Genomic DNA, 22,230 nt, shown 5'->3' on the forward strand with positions numbered 1-22,230 from the left:
GGATAGTTGAGTTAGCAGATCCAAAAACAGATTATAGTATCCCAAGAACGAAGGGTAGAAGCTTTGAGTCTAGCCCACAAAACTGCAGAAATGTCCTCCGTGGGGAGGACATTTCTGCAGTCCAAAAACGGCTGGTCGCATTCGCGAAATTTCATATTGTCCTGGCATGTGCGACCAATATTGTCCTGGCATGTGCGACCAATATTGGAAAATACTGCCAGAGCTAGCACAGGTGCCAAATAAGGGCATCGGCTCTCAATCTTGTCAGGGCTCGAATTACGACACTCGCAAGTCCCAAGGAATTTAGCGTCAGGGTTACAGTCCTGTCAAGAAAACGTACCTAGATTACAATTACGGCGACCTGTAGGAAGGACTTTCCATAGTAGAAAGAAGAGAACGAAAGGGGAACTACCGAATAAAATTAGAGGATGGTAGAACAAAATGTGTCCACGCGGACCGACTCAGGAAGCATCAAAAGAAAATTTTGTGCTGTCAGAGTAGTAGTAGATTCTGACGCAAGCTTTGGAAAATTGGTCGAAACATTGTCAACGCGACAGTTACAGGGAATCGCGGACAGAAAAGCAGGGAAATTTAGGAAAATCCCTCGACATCTCCTGGCACCATCACAGACTGGACTACATAAGGTGTTAAGAGAATACTGCCCGTTATTCAAAAGTAAGCCAGTAAAGACGAAACTCGGACGGGCTTCGTTTCTAGAATCGGAGAGACTATTCCTCCTAATCGGCTCGAGTCGAGTTCAGCTAAAGGAACTCGACTCGAGGTTGATCAAACAAACTTGTTGAAGGAAGTTTCTTTCGTCTTGCTATTTTCCTTAACGAACGCCGGAAGAATTATGCATATAACTACTCAAAAGTATGTCGCAAAATGTGTTTTCGACGGACCAGTTTTCGATTAATTGACGATTTCGGCCGTAATTTATTTTGTGTGCGTGAAACCTACGTTGTAAATATCTTAAACATTGTCATTTGTATTTCTTGTGAACATCGTAAGTTTGTGTAAATTTTATTTCTTATAAACGTTCTTAAACGTGTGATTTTTGAATTTGACTATTGTATACCTTGTTTTGTTATGCAGCGATTTCTAATAACGATTGCTAATGAAAATGTCAATTTTTTATGAGTTTTTTAATTACAAGCATACACAAAACTCTGTATATCATCAAATTGCGTTTCATCTGCTTCATTGAACAATAGGTTTTTATCTAAACTAAACTATCAATAATCGACAAAGTAGTAATAAATTCCGCTTACCATTGATGTGAAACGAGACAGAGACCAGGAAACCAGCAAACATCCCACAAAAAATAATATTGATATACAACTAACTATTAGACGAATGTAAACGTTTATGTCGTAGAATATTGCAAAGAAACAGAGAAAACAGGTTTCGTAAATGAAATGAATATATATCAAAGGACATAGAACATTCATCCTGTAGTTGATCATCTGAATAATCTCCCATAATTCTGTATGCTTTTCACAGACTTTTTGTAGTTTCTTCTTCAAAAAGTCAGATTTTCCGGTTAATATTTCTAAGTCTTCACTTAATTTTATAATTCTTTTCGCAATGAGAGTAAGAGTAAGTGCAGCCATAAAAAGAACTGAGAATATTTGTCCTATCACGTGTATTGATCCATATGAGAATACTACTGAACAGACAACTGCTTCCATTTTACTTGCGCTATCATCGTTGATTGATTGATAAATCAGCACGGTTATTCCATTTGAAACAATAAGAACGATGATAAACACAAATGCCAAACATTTCAGGAGAAATAATTCTGTTTGTTCTGCTAACTTTGCTTCGCCCTCGTATGTGCTTTTCATGAAGTGACCCGAAATCTTTGTTCTCTTCAAAATTGAAAATTGCATGGAGATGTATAACAGTAGAATAACGAGGATGACAATAACTTCTAATTCATATTTACCAAATCTACGAAAACCTCGAGAGCAAATAATATTTTTGTTGAATATAAATACGAAAATGGTTAATGCAGAGAGCCAATAGCTAAATTCAGTATAATTTACATAAAATTTATACATCTCACTATAAATTTTATGATCGTTTATGTTTTCTATATTTTTCAAGCAACTGCATTTTTCTATCGGATCGATACCAAACACTTTGGTAACAGAAATTATTGCATGGAAGTTATATACGAGACAACGATCCGATTGTGTCGAATTGTAATGTACGTTTTCTCTTCTGCTGAAAATCTTTCTTCCCTGGGAAATCAATTTTTGCATTCTTACCTTTATATGCTCTATATAAATAAATTTTACAACAAAAAGTGAAAACGACACAATGAATAATTTTTACTTGTTTTCTGTACTTGTGAAAATGCAAATTACGTTTAAAATGTAATAAAATACGAAATATTGCGATCCATATAAAGTTTCAAGTCATTTAGACAGTGTTTAAAACAAGTATTGAATTTCAATTATATATGAATTAGTCCATTCAGTTGTGACAATATTGTTGTATGAATATTTTTATTTTAGCTCCATAGAAAATGTTAAATATGCAAAAGTTCGCAGCCTTAGCTTATAGAAGTGTTTCATTTTTTGAGCATTAAAACGTGATATAAATTGTTACTACTTTATATTGTATCATATCCATAAAGATCGAATACAATAATGAATAATTAAAAATATTTAGTAAAATAGTTAATTAGATTGATAAACAGATTAATTGCTAATTGTATTTTAAATGCATTATTTCTTCTGATATTAATACACAGATTTAACATTCAAAAATTATGAAAATTCTACTTCTGTTTGTTTCATGCATGCAATTTCTTATTTCCAAAAGTAAATGAAATGAGGCATTATATTACATTAGTATGACAATAAGTGGATAATGAAACATTATTTACATTCTTCAATGTATAATAGTAAGTTGTGCGTATGAAATTACTGTTTCCTATTGTTTTGAAAGTATTTCTATTGCATTTTTCATTTTGCGTTTTCGTCTTAAATTGAAAAGTAAATTTCGAAAATGGCATATATAATCGCAATATAAAGAATCATGTCGTTTGCTGCTTAAAGATGTTTGCCGAAGAGTCCCGTAAAAAGTTTATTCAAAGACAGAAAAATACGTTCACTTATATAATACGGCTTAGTTGGGGTCTAGTTCTACAGCTCGCTAATAAGAGCTTATCGTATCATAAAGAGAATTCTTTGTATCGGATGGAAAGAAATTTATCTGTATACAAATGTACAATATATGAAATAATTGCTATATTTAATGAAATTACGGTTTGTGAATTTACTACATAATGTATCTTTCCTACTTACATTGAGTTGTTCTGAATTATTCATCTTTATGACCAGCGACATTAACAATTCATCGATATATAAAGGAGATGAAAACACGAACAACTATCTACAGAGTTTAAAAATTTTACAATTACAAAATTCGGTTTTATAAATGTAACATTATTACGTAATCACAATATCAGTAACAATAAGAAAAATCAAGGTACCGAAACGTTATTAATAGTGAAAAAGCAATAAGTATTTAACGAATAAAATCGAATTAAAATAAATATTTTTACGCACATTTTAGAATTGTGATTGAATTCTATTTTAAATTATGAAATGTTTTTGTCATCCAATTAATCGATCCATCTTAAATCCTTGAATTTACGTATTTTTAAAGAGTTTTTCGTTTGTAAAGTATTTCATGAACGACCTTCATTTACTAAAGTTAAAGGTAAGATAAAGGAATAATGCTGCTGTTAATTTATCGACGAATACATGTGGATCTTACATCTACTAATCGAAAACCTTGAACGTTAATGATCCAGATCGAAACTACATTCCAAACGGTAATTATGTATAAGTAAATGCATGTGGTTAGTGCATGTTGTGTGCATAAGAAAGTGAAGCAATGTTTACTTTTAATCAGAAGGAGCTTTCGGGAATGATTATGGATTTATATTTGCAAATGCCACACATTTTTCTAGCAAACATATCCCTGATATCGGAAAAGTGCATAATATAAATCTACTAGAATTATGTCAATCACACTAATGGAAAATATTGATTTGTCTGAGAGGAAATTTATCTTCTAAAATCTCGTGCAATGTTCATAGAGAAAGTAAGATGAGTGCGAAACGGGTTAATAACTTCATGCTTTGTTGAATACCATCGAAATTTATTTGCGAATAAACTAGAGAAAACATATTTAAAATACTTTTAAGTATTTACTGTAATTTTCTGAATTTCAATAACAAATAATGAGTAACTGTTGACGACGATCTCAAAATACAATGACATTGATTTACAGAAAGTAAAATGATGAATCCTTTAAAAAAGTATGCAGTATTATTACAATTTTTTTAAAGCTAGATTTAATAGAAAGGTATATATAACTGCAATTTGCTTTATGAAATTGCACACAAATTTGCACACTAATTGACGGATTGCAATTTGCAGAATGTTAAGAAATCCGTTCTAAGTGAAATTAACATAGAAATGTATATTAATAAATGGAATTAAATTAAATAATATTCACTAAAACGTATACGTACTGTAAATGTCATGAAACACAGAAATTAAATTTCATTAATTGTAGTACAAAAAATTAATAATTTTTGTACTACAGAAGAAATAGAATGTCGTCTTTTTAAAACTCTGATTGTTGAAACCCCAAATTCGTAGTTTTCAAGAACAAATTTCGATTGGATCTACGCTATAGTAATTCATTACAATGTAATGAAGTAGTTTAGGCGATTTTTTTTTTCGATATTCGAGTTCATACTGATGCAGTGTTCTAGCCGATAATGCAAAATATAACAGGAAATTTACTGAAAATTTCATAGAATTTTAGGACAGTAGTTTTAGTGTCGTGATATTCGATTCGTTCGCTATCCAAACTGAACTTCTTTAGTCTTTTAAGTGATGTTTGTCACGCATAGAAACTCATCGTACTTTATTAAGTTTACATTGCAATGCATTTACTTGTTTACCGTGTCAAAGAATTTATAGATATCGATTAAAATTGTCATTATATTCGTGCATTAAAACTACATCGATCCAGACATGAATCACATTTTCAAGGTATTAATAGTAATTATGAAGAAAGCTTTTAGAATAAATATTTTACAAAGGATGAATCACAAAAATTCATCAAGAACACTATGGCATAAATAGCAATTCCAGTCTAAAATTTTTCCATATATGCTAAGTAAACAATTTAATATTTTTATCATTGCCACACTATTAAAACATGGAAGGTTGTAAAGTTGTATAAAAATGTATTAAGTCCATAATGACAGAAAATCATGAAATAAAATGAAAAATACGAAAACATATTGAAATTTTGAAAGTATTTGAAGATGATAGAATAAATAATAACATTACATTAGACTAAAGATTAAGAGGGCTTTCTGTGTGTGCTTGACTGACTTAGCCCTGAAAGAAATGAAAGGAAAGAAGGTGTAATTTAGATAGAAGGAGGAGTAGTTTAGTTAGAAGGTTAAGAGATGAAGGGAAAGAGGTCGTCTTACCTTCATCTCTTATTTTCCCTTCATCAAATTTATTAACAAGACAGACTTTACAAGAAAATTAAAAAAAAACAATTTGGACTACTTTATAATGTTTTAAGTTGTAACATATATACAATTATATACAATAAGTAGGCTACAATTTGGTCTGTTGTTTGTTGGCCAATTTAATCAATTTCTTCACTTGTAGTAGTTCTTCCACTTCCGTGGATATTCTGTCTTTTTTATTTGCAGAAAGTTTTTTTTCGTTGCTTTTAAAAATTTACAGAGTTTACAACATTTTATTTTCTGCTTTGGCGGCAAATTTGAGCCAGCCAAAACACGTTGTCTCATAAAGTTTTCATGAAGATGTTCGTATTTGCTGCACTGGAATTAGTGTAAATGTCACGTCGTCAATACTGTCACTCTCTGTATCGCACTTATCGTTATTACTCTTTTCAAATCTAAAGAGATATTCATTAAAGTTACCGTGTCCTAGTAAACATTAAGTTACTTCGTAAGTAGGTTTAAGATGTCTACGCATTTTTCTGGCGGCGATCGTCAGTATGAAGCGATACAATGTTCTACCTGTGTTTGAGTGTTCCCATTCTTATTGCCATCTTTGATCTATTATTTCTAACCACAGCACGTCAAATTAGATTTTAGAAAAACACCGAAAATAAAGTAGTGTTTTTCTAAAATTTAATTTCATGTCCTGTGGTGGCGTAATAAGTCTAGAGGTAAAGTAAAGCCAATCTTAGCGCTCACAAGCCATTCAGAAGACTACACAAGAAGCGTATCATAGTAACCTTTAGATCTTTTGTGTTAAGTTATAACCATGTATACTAAATAAAACTGTATAACCGAATTTGTTACTCCTCGTTGTAGGAATAATTTAAATTAGTAAACAATTTGAAATGAATTGAAAATACGTTAGAAAGTAAGTAACTTTTTTGATGCTTACATTTATTTTCATTTTAATGGAATATCATAATATAAATTAAGACAAATTGTTTACGATAGAAGAAGTCGTGTATTTAACTTAATGTAATATTTCATATCTTGTTTGAACTAATTAGCAAGAACTTACAACAAGAGCAAACAACCTCGAATATTGCAAATTAGTTTTCAGCGAAGGTTTAACATTTCCGGCAACATTTAAAACTGTGTATGGCGTTATTTGTTTTGAAATTATATTTTAAAAACCTTTAAATATTTAATTATTATAAAATGACAAAAAACGTTAATTTTGAGAGCAAAGGCGAGTTTTATTAAACATTCTGAATGTTGATATGAAGTAAAATCTTTGGTATATTTGACCCCATTCGAGATATGGTACTTGTGTTGACTGCTTGAGTTCAGTAGGTTTCGAAACATACATTAAAAAAAATTTGCAAAACATGTGGAGGGTCAAATTTCACACAATTCGAATACAGTACTTTCTCTTCTTATGTGTACGTAACAGCAAGAAAAGTAAGATGAAAAATTAGCCAAATCTTTTCGCATTTTATGATTAATTTAATTTTCACATATAGTAAGTACTATAAAGCAGAGATAACTCTTTTTAATTTATGATAAACATGCCTTTTGTTGTGATAAACTTTCGTAAATGTATTTTGTAAAGTTTATCAAATAGCATAACTTTTGTATGGTAAAGTAATTTAAGTAAGAATTAATTGATGCAGAATTCCAGTGTTAAGTGAAACATAATATTTTATTTTGTTGTATATCATACAGCAGCAAGAAACTATTAATTTAAGCCTAATTTTTGCCTTATATTTATTTATTTTTCACTTTTCGATGGTCACATTGACAGCAATCAGCATAAAGTTATCATTTCTGTAGTAGTGTGATGTGGACACTGAGCACACAACAATCTCAACCAAGAAATGACATTTCCTTTTTATAAAATTATAAGAAAATGTGAACGTAAAAATATATTATTACTTCACCATTTCATATTTCTCAAATTTCTTTTCAGATGTCTCATCTACTGTACATGCTTCTGAAGATAGTCCCAGAGATTTTTAATTTTATACCTAAACCATATTTCTTGACCCAGCTGCTTATTAAAATTAAGTACAAGTTTGAAACCCTTTTTCGATTAATATACAGATATTTGATTATTATTAATCAACGATATAATGCCTTAAAACAAACATTCAAGAAGAGAGAATGCATTGATTGTTTCCTTTATCAAATAAACGTTCTACAGAAAATGTACGAGTTTTTGGAGGTATCTGAATTTTTTTTAAGCAATTTGCTCTAACTGTTACAAATTCGTGTACAGTCTTGATTTGTCCATTAAATTTTATGTAATTAAATTCTTAAAAAAGTATAAAAGTATAATATTAAAATTAAATAAAATTAATTTGTATAAAATGGTAAAGTAAATGTAAATTTATATAAAATAAAAGCTTATGTAACGAGATTTGTTTAATCTTGTTGCATTTTTTTTTTTCTTTTTCACACGTCTAGAGAATTAACGGTTTTACCGCGGAGTAGACCTTTATTTGGAGATTGCTTCTCCGGTTCAACAAAACGTGAAAATCTTTTATTTTGTGGATTTACATTTACTGTCGTGGCTTATTTATTATTAATATATAATAAATAAATAGCTAATTTATATATTTATTTACGTGGTTACCGAAAGTAAGATCGTCGGAATTTCAAAATTTGCGATTGAAATGACACGATGCATAACTCATTCCAAATTTTTTAACGTTAAATATTACATGAATATTGTTTTTAAATCTATATTACAGTTATGTAGTTTATGAATATCAATGATGGGAATGAATATCTGATGTACTTCGAAGATAGAACAGTTGAAAATAGAATAAAAAGCTAAACATTCATCAATTTTATAAATATTTTTGGCATCTTCTGTGGCTGTAAAAATGCCATATGTATTGCTCACATTTTCACACCCATGTCTACTGTTTTCTTTCTTTCATGTATAATAGAAACATTATATTGTAAATATTTTTTATTTACATAAATGAAAATTCAAATTATACTTAAATTTATATTGGTGTTTACCTAAAACAATGCAAAGAAATAAACACCGTGACAATGCTAAACTGCTAATATTTAGTCATCTTTTATTTTAAAAAATCTCGAAATTTATATCCACCCCGNTCTCTGTTATATTCTGTACAAGTAAATACTGTACAAGTACAGTACAGTATTTTCTGAGGAAATACTCGTACTTATTTTTTTTAACCCCATTCCCGATAACTCGGCATTTTCACAAACTCGGCCACCCTTCGGTCCACATTAGGTCGAGTTTTCGAGGTTCTACTGTATATAACATGTCATCATCTAACTGATGAGAGCCATTCAAAATCGAATCCGAAATGAATTTAGGTTGCATATAACACAATAATAGTTAATTGTATGATAAACATTTAGTAATATATATTTATTATGTATTTGTAGAACGTACAATGTTATTTAACTTTAGTATATGAAGTCAGTTATTAACGGTAAATATTGTTGTCAAGATGGAATTGTCTAGATGTTCGTCTCCCGCTCTTTTGTTCTTTTTCAAACGAGCAACAGTTGCTACCATAGAAACTCAAATAGAGATATGGCCGTTAGTTTTGAAAGCAAAATCGCTGATTGACCGTCGTTTATCGTACGAGGGCCGGACTGACAAAGCGCTGATTGGTTAATAAGCGATATTCTCAATCCATAAAATAGGCAAGTTAAATCTCCCACTTAAACTCTATCTTTTTATATGGATTGAGAATATCACTGATTGACCAATCAGCGCTTTGTAGGATAAACGACGATCATACGATAAACGACGGTCAATTAGAAAAAATTAGACGACTTGGGGCACCAGGGATGGAGCAAGCCCGCGGAAGTAGCTAAGTTTACAGAGAAGTTTGAAGAAGTGTCAGGTAGATGGTTGGCAATCAACAGCGGGAAAGCTTGACAGGAATGGGACTCATGGAGAGAAATGACAGGAAAATCTATTCCCTTAACACAGTGTGCAGTCAAACAACTGCCCAAGGCTAATTGTTATGCCTGTGGAAAAACGGGCCACTGGAGGAGAGATTGTCCTAAGCGGAAGGCATCTAGTCAGTCCAAACAAACACGGCTTGTGACTACGAGGAAGACACTTCAAGCAGAGAAACGTTTAGTAGCGAAAATAACGGAGTATGATCGACCAAAGGTCGAGGAGTCACCGAATACAATTAAGGTAGTAGGCAGAGGTAATCAACTTTCGGCTATAGCGAATTCTGGAACAGAAATTTCGGTCCTAGGGGAACATTGGTGGTGGAAACAAAAGAAGAAATCCAACAAGTTGGATTCTCTGGTCACCGGATTGATGCGGTAATGATCCCAATAAGGTTGTGGGAGGAAGGCCTCACAGGATCATGGAGGTTGGCGCTGGTGATGTGTGCTGTGATGGACGAGTTACATCAGACCACGGATGCCCTATTATTGGAGGAAAGTAACCAGACGTTATTAGACCGGAAGGAGGAACGTCAGGGTAAAGGAGTAAGGAACCTAATGGTAGATGGGAGCACTCTCTCCTAGGAGTATAAACCGGTAACCTCTCTCAGAGATGGTGGGCAGCGGAAGTAGTGACAGTAGGGGAAATGGGACAAGTCTAGGATATGTCGCTCTCCCAATCATAGAAGGCCGCCGGGAATGAGAACGATAAACTGATTGTTGAGGACAGTGTATTATACGCCACCATCGGGATAGTTGAGTTAGCAGATCCAAAAACAGATTATAGTATCCCAAGAACGAAGGGTAGAAGCTTTGAGTCTAGCCCACAAAACTGCAGAAATGTCCTCCGTGGGGAGGACATTTCTGCAGTCCAAAAACGGCTGGTCGCATTCGCGAAATTTCATATTGTCCTGGCATGTGCGACCAATATTGTCCTGGCATGTGCGACCAATATTGGAAAATACTGCCAGAGCTAGCACAGGTGCCAAATAAGGGCATCGGCTCTCAATCTTGTCAGGGCTCGAATTACGACACTCGCAAGTCCCAAGGAATTTAGCGTCAGGGTTACAGTCCTGTCAAGAAAACGTACCTAGATTACAATTACGGCGACCTGTAGGAAGGACTTTCCATAGTAGAAAGAAGAGAACGAAAGGGGAACTACCGAATAAAATTAGAGGATGGTAGAACAAAATGTGTCCACGCGGACCGACTCAGGAAGCATCAAAAGAAAATTTTGTGCTGTCAGAGTAGTAGTAGATTCTGACGCAAGCTTTGGAAAATTGGTCGAAACATTGTCAACGCGACAGTTACAGGGAATCGCGGACAGAAAAGCAGGGAAATTTAGGAAAATCCCTCGACATCTCCTGGCACCATCACAGACTGGACTACATAAGGTGTTAAGAGAATACTGCCCGTTATTCAAAAGTAAGCCAGTAAAGACGAAACTCGGACGGGCTTCGTTTCTAGAATCGGAGAGACTATTCCTCCTAATCGGCTCGAGTCGAGTTCAGCTAAAGGAACTCGACTCGAGGTTGATCAAACAAACTTGTTGAAGGAAGTTTCTTTCGTCTTGCTATTTTCCTTAACGAACGCCGGAAGAATTATGCATATAACTACTCAAAAGTATGTCGCAAAATGTGTTTTCGACGGACCAGTTTTCGATTAATTGACGATTTCGGCCGTAATTTATTTTGTGTGCGTGAAACCTACGTTGTAAATATCTTAAACATTGTCATTTGTATTTCTTGTGAACATCGTAAGTTTGTGTAAATTTTATTTCTTATAAACGTTCTTAAACGTGTGATTTTTGAATTTGACTATTGTATACCTTGTTTTGTTATGCAGCGATTTCTAATAACGATTGCTAATGAAAATGTCAATTTTTTATGAGTTTTTTAATTACAAGCATACACAAAACTCTGTATATCATCAAATTGCGTTTCATCTGCTTCATTGAACAATAGGTTTTTATCTAAACTAAACTATCAATAATCGACAAAGTAGTAATAAATTCCGCTTACCATTGATGTGAAACGAGACAGAGACCAGGAAACCAGCAAACATCCCACAAAAAATAATATTGATATACAACTAACTATTAGACGAATGTAAACGTTTATGTCGTAGAATATTGCAAAGAAACAGAGAAAACAGGTTTCGTAAATGAAATGAATATATATCAAAGGACATAGAACATTCATCCTGTAGTTGATCATCTGAATAATCTCCCATAATTCTGTATGCTTTTCACAGACTTTTTGTAGTTTCTTCTTCAAAAAGTCAGATTTTCCGGTTAATATTTCTAAGTCTTCACTTAATTTTATAATTCTTTTCGCAATGAGAGTAAGAGTAAGTGCAGCCATAAAAAGAACTGAGAATATTTGTCCTATCACGTGTATTGATCCATATGAGAATACTACTGAACAGACAACTGCTTCCATTTTACTTGCGCTATCATCGTTGATTGATTGATAAATCAGCACGGTTATTCCATTTGAAACAATAAGAACGATGATAAACACAAATGCCAAACATTTCAGGAGAAATAATTCTGTTTGTTCTGCTAACTTTGCTTCGCCCTCGTATGTGCTTTTCATGAAGTGACCCGAAATCTTTGTNTACTTGCGCTATCATCGTTGATTGATTGATAAATCAGCACGGTTATTCCATTTGAAACAATAAGAACGATGATAAACACAAATGCCAAACATTTCAAGAGAAATAATTCTGCTTGTTCTGCTAACTTTGCTTCGCCCTCGTAATAGCTTTTTATCTAAACTAAACTATCAATAATCGACAAAGTAGTAATAAATTCCGCTTACCATTGATGTGAAACGAGACAGAGACCAGGAAACCAACAAATATCCTACAAAAAATAATATTGATATACAACTAACTATTAGACGAATGTAAACGTTTATGTCGTAGAATATTGCAAAGAAACAGAGAAAACAGGTTTCGTAAATGAAATGAATATATATCAAAGGACATAGAACATTCATCCTGTAGTTGATCATCTGAATAATCTCCCATAATTCTGTATGCTTTTCACAGACTTTTTGTAGTTTCTTCTTCAAAAAGTCAGATTTTCCGGTNATTCGGATAAACGACGCTGTACTGTATAGAGATTTCATTCGAAGGTTTCCGAATTAAGAAAAATATTTTAGAACCTCTACGGGAAGTGATTGACATTATATTTTTCTGAGCACTCCTGAAAATAAAACAAACGATTATTAACTGTACAAAATATGTGGAAAATAAATCAAAAAGTAAAATTAGGATGTGTGTATTAATATAAACAAAAAAATCTGGAAATTTTTGAATTAATTTATACCTGTTAATTCTCTAAACATTTTTTTAGGATGCTCAACGACTGCATAAAACTATTGAACATTAAGTCCCTTAGTAATGAGTAACATTATCAAAAGCGTTGGACAGCGATCCTCTACGGTTCGTTGGAACTACAGTACTTACGTTTCTAGCCTTGATAAGGTGATGACTAGCGACAGATCAGTATTATTAGGACCTTAGATATAAGAACTTACTTGTGCAATGTCTAAAAGGTGTTCAACTTGTTCGTCTGTAAAGTTGCTTAGCATGCAGTCTACATAGATAGGGTATATGTCCTAAATAAAAATAAAAAAAATAAGTACGATTTGTATTTCATTATAATTATATGTTAAAAATAAAATAAGAAATATAAATCATTAAACATAAAATGCACTAAAATTTGACTAAAGTATTGAGTGGAGATGTAGAAAATATTTGTTACATAGTGCATAATGATGCATTACGAATGCATGGACATAATTAATTAAAGTAGTATGCTATATTCTAAAATATAAAAGAAATTTCTGCAGGAAAGATCTACTCGAACGTAAAACTTAGTTTTTAAATTAAAACTTATCTTTTGTTAATAGTAGACGAAATTTATTGTTTCGTCGCTATATTCAGTTAAGCCTACCAGTGGTACCCAAGCCCCGGGCCGCGGACCGGTACCAGACTGTGGATCAAATGGTACCGGGCCGCCCAAGGAACATTAAATTACTGATGTTTTCATTTTATTTACTATGGTGTATTTCTCTCGGGTTTGTGCTACTTTTAATGGACGACGGAACAACGGAATAAACTGGACATAAGAAACAAACTTCGGGTGTCATTGTCTCCTATTACCCCCAGATGGAACCGTCTTGTTGCAAAAAAACAAGCTNACATAGAAATGTATATTAATAAATGGAATTAAATTAAATAATATTCACTAAAACGTATACGTACTGTAAATGTCATGAAACACAGAAATTAAATTTCATTAATTGTAGTACAAAAAATTAATAATTTTTGTACTACAGATTATGTTTTCTATATTTTTCAAGCAACTGCATTTTTCTATCGGATCGATACCAAACACTTTGGTAACAGAAATTATTGCATGGAAGTTATATACGAGACAACGATCCGATTGTGTCGAATTGTAATGTACGTTTTCTCTTCTGCTGAAAATCTTTCTTCCCTGGGAAATCAATTTTTGCATTCTTACCTTTATATGCTCTATATAAATAAATTTTACAACAAAAAGTGAAAACGACACAATGAATAATTTTTACTTGTTTTCTGTACTTGTGAAAATGCAAATTACGTTTAAAATGTAATAAAATACGAAATATTGCGATCCATATAAAGTTTCAAGTCATTTAGACAGTGTTTAAAACAAGTATTGAATTTCAATTATATATGAATTAGTCCATTCAGTTGTGACAATATTGTTGTATGAATATTTTTATTTTAGCTCCATAGAAAATGTTAAATATGCAAAAGTTCGCAGCCTTAGCTTATAGAAGTGTTTCATTTTTTGAGCATTAAAACGTGATATAAATTGTTACTACTTTATATTGTATCATATCCATAAAGATCGAATACAATAATGAATAATTAAAAATACTTAGTAAAATAGTTAATTAGATTGATAAACAGATTAATTGCTAATTGTATTTTAAATGCATTATTTCTTCTGATATTAATACACAGATTTAACATTCAAAAATTATGAAAATTCTACTTCTGTTTGTTTCATGCATGCAATTTCTTATTTCCAAAAGTAAATGAAATGAGGCATTATATTACATTAGTATGACAATAAGTGGATAATGAAACATTATTTACATTCTTCAATGTATAATAGTAAGTTGTGCGTATGAAATTACTGTTTCCTATTGTTTTGAAAGTATTTCTATTGCATTTTTCATTTTGCGTTTTCGTCTTAAATTGAAAAGTAAATTTCGAAAATGGCATATATAATCGCAATATAAAGAATCATGTCGTTTGCTGCTTAAAGATGTTTGCCGAAGAGTCCCGTAAAAAGTTTATTCAAAGACAGAAAAATACGTTCACTTATATAATACGGCTTAGTTGGGGTCTAGTTCTACAGCTCGCTAATAAGAGCTTATCGTATCATAAAGAGAATTCTTTGTATCGGATGGAAAGAAATTTATCTGTATACAAATGTACAATATATGAAATAATTGCTATATTTAATGAAATTACGGTTTGTGAATTTACTACATAATGTATCTTTCCTACTTACATTGAGTTGTTCTGAATTATTCATCTTTATGACCAGCGACATTAACAATTCATCGATATATAAAGGAGATGAAAACACGAACAACTATCTACAGAGTTTAAAAATTTTACAATTACAAAATTCGGTTTTATAAATGTAACATTATTACATAATCACAATATCAGTAACAATAAGAAAAATCAAGGTACCGAAACGTTATCAATAGTGAAAANACACTTCGGGTGTCATTGTCTCCTATTACCCCCAGATGGAACCGTCTTGTTGCAAAAAAACAAGCTCAGGGTTCTCATTGATTTAGCGTTCTAGTGGGTTAAAATGTTAAATCACATTGTATTCATTTTTTGTGTAACTGTATTTTTTATTTTGAAGTCATGTTTAAATACAATTAAATTAAATCAGTCTAAAATATAAACAATCAACGTCCCCACTCAGTGGGTCGCGGTAAAATATCAAACGTTGACATTACATTACATTACATTAAATTGAAAAAGGGGGAAATCCTCCAGGCAACACTCAGAGGTACAACCTGGAAGTGGTAAAGAACGGAAGGAAGGAAGAGACATGGGAAGAGTAGGGGATGAGCGTGGGGCAGGGTAAAGTTGAGATCTCCAGGCGCNAATGGCATATATAATCGCAATATAAAGAATCATGTCGTTTGCTGCTTAAAGATGTTTGCCGAAGAGTCCCGTAAAAAGTTTATTCAAAGACAGAAAAATACGTTCACTTATATAATACGGCTTAGTTGGGGTCTAGTTCTACAGCTCGCTAATAAGAGCTTATCGTATCATAAAGAGAATTCTTTGTATCGGATGGAAAGAAATTTATCTGTATACAAATGTACAATATATCAAATAATTGCTATATTTAATGAAATTACGGTTTGTGAATTTACTACATAATGTATCTTTCCTACTTACATTGAGTTGTTCTGAATTATTCATCTTTATGACCAGCGACATTAACAATTCATCGATATATAAAGGAGATGAAAACACGAACAACTATCTACAGAGTTTAAAAATTTTACAATTACAAAATTCGGTTTTATAAATGTAACATTATTACATAATCACAATATCAGTAACAATAAGAAAAATCAAGGTACCGAAACGTTATCAATAGTGAAAAAGCAATAAGTATTTAACGAATAAAATCGAATTAAAATAAATATTTTTACGCACATTTTAGAATTGTGATTGAATTCTATTTTAAATTATGAAATGTTTTTGTCATCCAATTAATCGATCCATCTTAAATCCTTGAATTTACGTATTTTTAAAGAGTTTTTCGTTTGTAAAGTATTTCATGAACGACCTTCATTTACTAAAGTTAAAGGTAAGATAAAGGAATAATGCTGCTGTTAATTTATCGACGAATACATGTGGATCTTACATCTACTAATCGAAAACCTTGAACGTTAATGATCCAGATCGAAACTACATTCCAAACGGTAATTATGTATAAGTAAATGCATGTGGTTAGTGCATGTTGTGTGCATAAGAAAGTGAAGCAATGTTTACTTTTAATCAGAAGGAGCTTTCGGGAATGATTATGGATTTATATTTGCAAATGCCACACATTTTTCTAGCAAACATATCCCTGATATCGGAAAAGTGCATAATATAAATCTACTAGAATTATGTCAATCACACTAATGGAAAATATTGATTTGTCTGAGAGGAAATTTATCTTCTAAAATCTCGTGCAATGTTCATAGAGAAAGTAAGATGAGTGCGAAACGGGTTAATAACTTCATGCTTTGTTGAATACCATCGAAATTTATTTGCGAATAAACTAGAGAAAACATATTTAAAATACTTTTAAGTATTTACTGTAATTTTCTGAATTTCAATAACAAATAATGAGTAACTGTTGACGACGATCTCAAAATACAATGACATTGATTTACAGAAAGTAAAATGATGAATCCTTTAAAAAAGTATGCAGTATTATTACAATTTTTTTAAAGCTAGATTTAATAGAAAGGTATATATAACTGCAATTTGCTTTATGAAATTTGTGTGCAATTTGCTTTATGAAATTGCACACAAATTTGCACACTAATTGACGGATTGCAATTTGCAGAATGTTAAGAAATCCGTTCTAAGTGAAATTAACATAGAAATGTATATTAATAAATGGAATTAAATTAAATAATATTCACTAAAACGTATACGTACTGTAAATGTCATGAAACACAGAAATTAAATTTCATTAATTGTAGTACAAAAAATTAATAATTTTTGTACTACAGAAGAAATAGAATGTCGTCTTTTNGGCCCTGTAGTTGGGGATGGCAAGATGGCTGGCTCCCAAAATGCTGAACTTTAGAAATTAAAGTTAGCAGAAAAGTTAGGCTTAGCAAACCTAAGCCTAACACCCTAGATAAGCCTAACTAAGGCCTAACCTCCTATACTACAGTATGGGAGGTAGACCGCTAACCCTAAAACTAGGCCTAGGCAAAAAACTTTGAAAAATTTTAAGTCCAGAGCACGCTTACATACATCTTGACTGCTCGAAAGCTGAACTCCCTCTTATCAAACGTTGACAGGTCCGCGGCGATAAAAAGGTTGGGGACCGCTGCATTATGCCATTGAACACGGGATCTTGGGTTCGTGCCTCGCCAACATATCGGCTACATATAATTTTGGAGTTATCTTCACGTTAATAACACTTAAATAGGGGCTTGTTCGCATAGAAGACCTTCTCCTTTGCATATAGTTAACGTGGCGCGTTGTGTAACCAAATAAACCAAAATAACTATATTCGGCTTATATCTTTATTAAATGTCTTCACGTAATTAAATTTCATATAAATTCACTTTTATCGTAAGAAATTAAAAAAAAAATAATTATTAATAATACTTTATAAAGAATATATTTGCTACTCACCACATCGCTTGTAAAGAATATAAAATAGATGGCAAAATAATTGGAGTTAATTGGAATGAAAGGTCGAGCACAGTCGTACAAGATTTGAAGAATCTGTATTTTAAGAATTTTCGTTTAATTTAAATCAATTATAATTTAAAAATAATCAAAACATGCTTACGTCATCTCTAAATCCGGAAAAAAGACAAAAGACAGAATCCATTTTGTTTTCTAAAAAGAAACATTTTCAAATTCTTAAGCACAATTAACAAATTAAACCTTAACGTAAGGTTATAAAACTCACCGCAATATTCATTACAAAAGGATTCTTTTTCATCCTCTCCGGTAACAATGATGAAGATAACACAAAAAACAATAACAAATAATTTTCCCTTAATCATAGTGTCTTCACGTTGCTGCAATGTATTAAGAACATTCGTTTATTGTGTATTAAGTAAATTACTTATAGACTATCAGTTATTCACTTTATTTAAAGTTTATTATCTGTCAGTAATTACGCATAATGAATTTATTTATCGAAAAATTTGAAAAGAATATTACAGAAAATCCAGCAACGGGTTACGTTGCTTTCCCGGCAAAAACACGTAAAACTGTGTGTATGGCGCCATCTGTTATATTACAGTAGAGCATCGATTATCCGACCGTTCTAGTCGGCAAATTCAAATGCCCGCTAGTGATGTGGCGCTACAATATTTGGCTATGTCTTGGCTTCTTTAATAGTACTTTTACGTGTTTTAGCTGGCAACACTGGCTCGACCATGAAAGGGAGCCAGTATTTAAACGAGGCTTGATTTTCTAATTTTTAACCATACAATAGCAATGGGTTACGTAACTTTCCCGGCAAAAACATTTAAAACTGTGTGTCGCGCGATCTGTTATATTATTACAAATGTTTATACGGTATCAATTATTATAAAGTGAAAAAAAAGCTTAATTTATTGAAAAGAAATGAGTTTTACATTTAAAAAAACCGTAAATGCTATTAGGCAAAATCAAGAAATTCGCCCTCACTCCAGATAAGATATATCACACCTCTGAATTTCTTCAGTTTCTCCAGCGTTCGCAAGCAAACTTTAATAGCATCGATCACCCTAATACACAAACTTTTCCGCAGAATATCAGAAATTTTCAATGAAAAGGAGAGAAGTTATTAAGCTTTGAATTGGATGAACAGGAAGAGCGTGCCTTCTTAAAAACACACAAACTCTAACAAGCAGACAAACATATGTACTTACATCTGTGCAAATGTTTGTTTGCCCATTACTTTCCACTCGGCTACCAGTGGGTCGAGTGAACACGAATGGGCGTCAGATGTTTGTGCATATATTTGTACCACTGAACAAGTTGGTCTTGGGTTAAAGCCTCGCAAACGGGCTTTATTTTATTTTATTTTTATTTACCTCTGTAGCTTCTTTTAGGAAGGCCATTATGTCTTCGCCCTGCACATTACATGGGATGGGTCCCGACGTATCCGAATTTACCACCACCTGAAATATTCCTGGGAATAGTTCGACCTGTTCGGTTTCGATGCCGGATCTCCAGAGCGGTTGACTCCAACTTTAATCGCTCGAACATCCGGCCGTTTATCGCCATGTTGCTGGCCAAGTGGTGTTTTCGGGCTTTCTTGACGTTTGTGACACCTAAGTAATGGCCACTTTTCTATAGAAAGTCTTCCCGAAAAACGTCCCTCTTGGCTGATCGCCCACGTGTCGCGTTGAGGTAATTAAACAAAAAAATCGACTACGCCACCAAAGGATAGAATTGCCGAAAAATTTAAATTAGCGTTGCCAAAAGCGTTACAAAAGTAGCCAAAAATCGTCAAATGTCGAGGAAAGTATTCAAAAATCTTGGCACATTTTTATTTAAAAAATGTAATTTGTTATCAGATAAAATTAAGTAGGGGCATTTGATCACATTATGTTTGTCGGTAGTAATAATTTTAAAGCATTGAAAAAAATTAATATGAGTGACTAACAAAATGGTGTAGAATTAACTCTGGCACGTAATTTATATTAATTTCAGTATGCTATGTTATTCCTATTGTTGTTCGATCGTGCACTAAAATCAGTGTTTTGTGCTTTTATTCATTCGGCCTCAAAGGCCGTAAGCACGAATTTTCAAAAAGCAGCTACAAACACGTTTCCGACTGAACAGCGCCAGATTTTCCCGATGGAAACAATTTCAATTAAATTTTTCTCATAAATTTATACACGATCTGCTTTGTACTGTACTCGTACCAAGTTTCGTTCTATTCGGTTCCGTAGAGCGAGCTCCAGGCGTGTTTGAAAACCATCAATTTAATTCTAACTAATCTAAAGCTTTCTGTAACATACAAAAAGAGGAAAAAAATCTTACCTCGCTACACACTAAAGCTGCGTGTTAAAATATACTGGACGTTATAAACTACTTATACGTCGTTTATTCAAAGCCGTTTAAAGCATATGTATTGTACAACTATGAGTCACTCCTTTTATATAACATTTCACACGAAAACACCACCTGCGACTTCGTTCAACGTACGTGAAAATTTACTTTTACATTACTTTTAATCATTTATGTAAATAAAAAAAAATGGCTAATATTTTCCATTTTATATTCATATTTTTTTATTTAAATTTTTTTCAAAAGATATGCGTCCACCAACGGCTCTGCTCTCTGAACACTGGCACTCAGGGTTTTCGCCTGGCCGGACGGGCTGGCCACATAGAAGTTTACGGGTTTTCTCTACATCTGTAACGCCTGGATAGCGGCCAGTTATCCTAAAAAGTTCTCTTGGAAGGCATCTCCCATAGACAGAACGCCCAAATGTTGCGTTGCTATAACTTAATAAACAAACGAAGGACACGCAGTGTGTGCCTTATGTCCCCTTTCCAGTCATTATTTTGTATAAAAGTAAAACTAAAGAGTATATTTAACAGTTATTTATGTTTAACATACGTATAGAACTCTCTAAAAATTCAAAAATTATCTAAAAATGTAAGTAATGGTGACTACTGAGTAATTAATTGTTAAAAACGTGGGATATAACAAGTAAAAGTAAAATAAATAAATTATAATTAAATAGCCTATATATAATTAAAAATGATAAAAAAAAGTAATAAACGGATATACATATAATATAAATTTTGATCTAAATGTAGAAAAATTCACCAATAAAAAAAGTAAAAACAAAACTTTTAAAACCAATAAAAATTAGTTTTCAACAATTAGTTATATATTTTTAGGTAATTTTTTATATATTTTGCTACTTGTACGCGTATTTTAAATATAAATAAATAATAAATATACTGTAAGTCCTTATACACTTTTACCTTTATACATAATAAGGGACTGAAGAATGGCATATGGTCCGAAATGCATACCCTTTGTAGAAAATAGAAAATAAAAATCCACTTTTTCCATCGACAGGAGTTACGCTGTGTAAAAAGCTCTCAATTGTTTTTTTACACTTGGTTCCAGGGGACATACAGCAAATCTAAAGGACTTTAATATAAAATCTAAGAAGTCGAGTTAATTATTTATTTTTCTTAATTATTTAAATAGAAATGAGAAATTATTTATTTTGATCGCAATGCCGGGCTGCAATTTTTAATAATATTTTTAATGTTTATTTAATTTGAAATTGACTTTCGATTTTCATAGGAAGTTCATATACAGTAAATCGGGCACCCGTGTTCTTAATTAATCTTTCCATATGTGGCTTCGCAACTATCTTAAAAATCCATCAGAGAGTTAGATAACTTTCCTAGACAAATCTTAAAATTGTGTAAGACGACATTTGTTTTAGAATCCCCATACGAACACAAACTAAGATCCATACATACAGAAAATACCCCCGAATTTTTTCTATTGCATTAACTCGACGTTTAAATGTCCCCTTTAAATTCATTTTTTTTTGACAGATTGCCCTACTTTCTCTGTTATATATTTTGCAATATGCAACAGCTGTCATATTTGTAAATGTAAAGTCTGGAACGAGCAAAAACAACGCCTACGATGGCGCGCTTAACTAGACAGTGTAGGAGTGTAGACAAATATTTAATTTTATTTCTTATAAATTTCTGTAAAATCACTAATATTTAATTATTAAGATGGAAGATATTTCAGAGAACATTTTACATTCTCGTTTTAGAATCCATACTCTATTTAGATATTTTATTGTCAGTTTAAAATTTTTTTATAGAATGAATAAAACTGAACAAAATTAGAACCTCAAATACAGTATCGAAAAAACACAAGTTGTAAGTATTGAGTTGTAAGATATGTAAATTATAATAGTCAAA

The 22,230-nt window shown here is 32.1% G+C and overlaps 1 protein-coding gene across 2 annotated transcripts; it reads right to left on the reverse strand.

The window, feature by feature from the left end:
• Positions 1-12,571: 12,571 nt before the first annotated feature.
• LOC111641447 lies at positions 12,572-20,425 on the reverse strand. 2 transcript variants are annotated; one of them, XM_023387619.1, is made up of 6 exons: positions 20,303-20,425; positions 18,231-18,342; positions 18,108-18,157; positions 17,948-18,040; positions 13,021-13,101; positions 12,572-12,686 (listed from the first exon to the last, which is right to left on the reverse strand). In XM_023387619.1, exons 2-6 carry the CDS (start codon positions 18,325-18,327, stop codon positions 12,648-12,650), a joined length of 360 nt encoding a protein of 119 aa, XP_023243387.1. In that variant the 5' UTR covers positions 18,328-18,342; positions 20,303-20,425; the 3' UTR covers positions 12,572-12,647. The 2 variants fall into 2 exon arrangements, with proteins under 2 accessions (XP_023243387.1, XP_023243386.1); XM_023387618.1 differs by lacking the exon at positions 20,303-20,425 and adding an exon at positions 19,348-19,417.
• Between the last annotated feature and the right edge of the window lie 1,805 nt (positions 20,426-22,230).

This window comes from Centruroides sculpturatus, unplaced genomic scaffold (genome assembly GCF_000671375.1).
Source record: "Centruroides sculpturatus isolate CEXI.00-Female unplaced genomic scaffold, Cexi_2.0 scaffold1418, whole genome shotgun sequence".
In the NCBI taxonomy this organism is placed as follows: Eukaryota; Metazoa; Arthropoda; class Arachnida; order Scorpiones; family Buthidae; genus Centruroides; species Centruroides sculpturatus.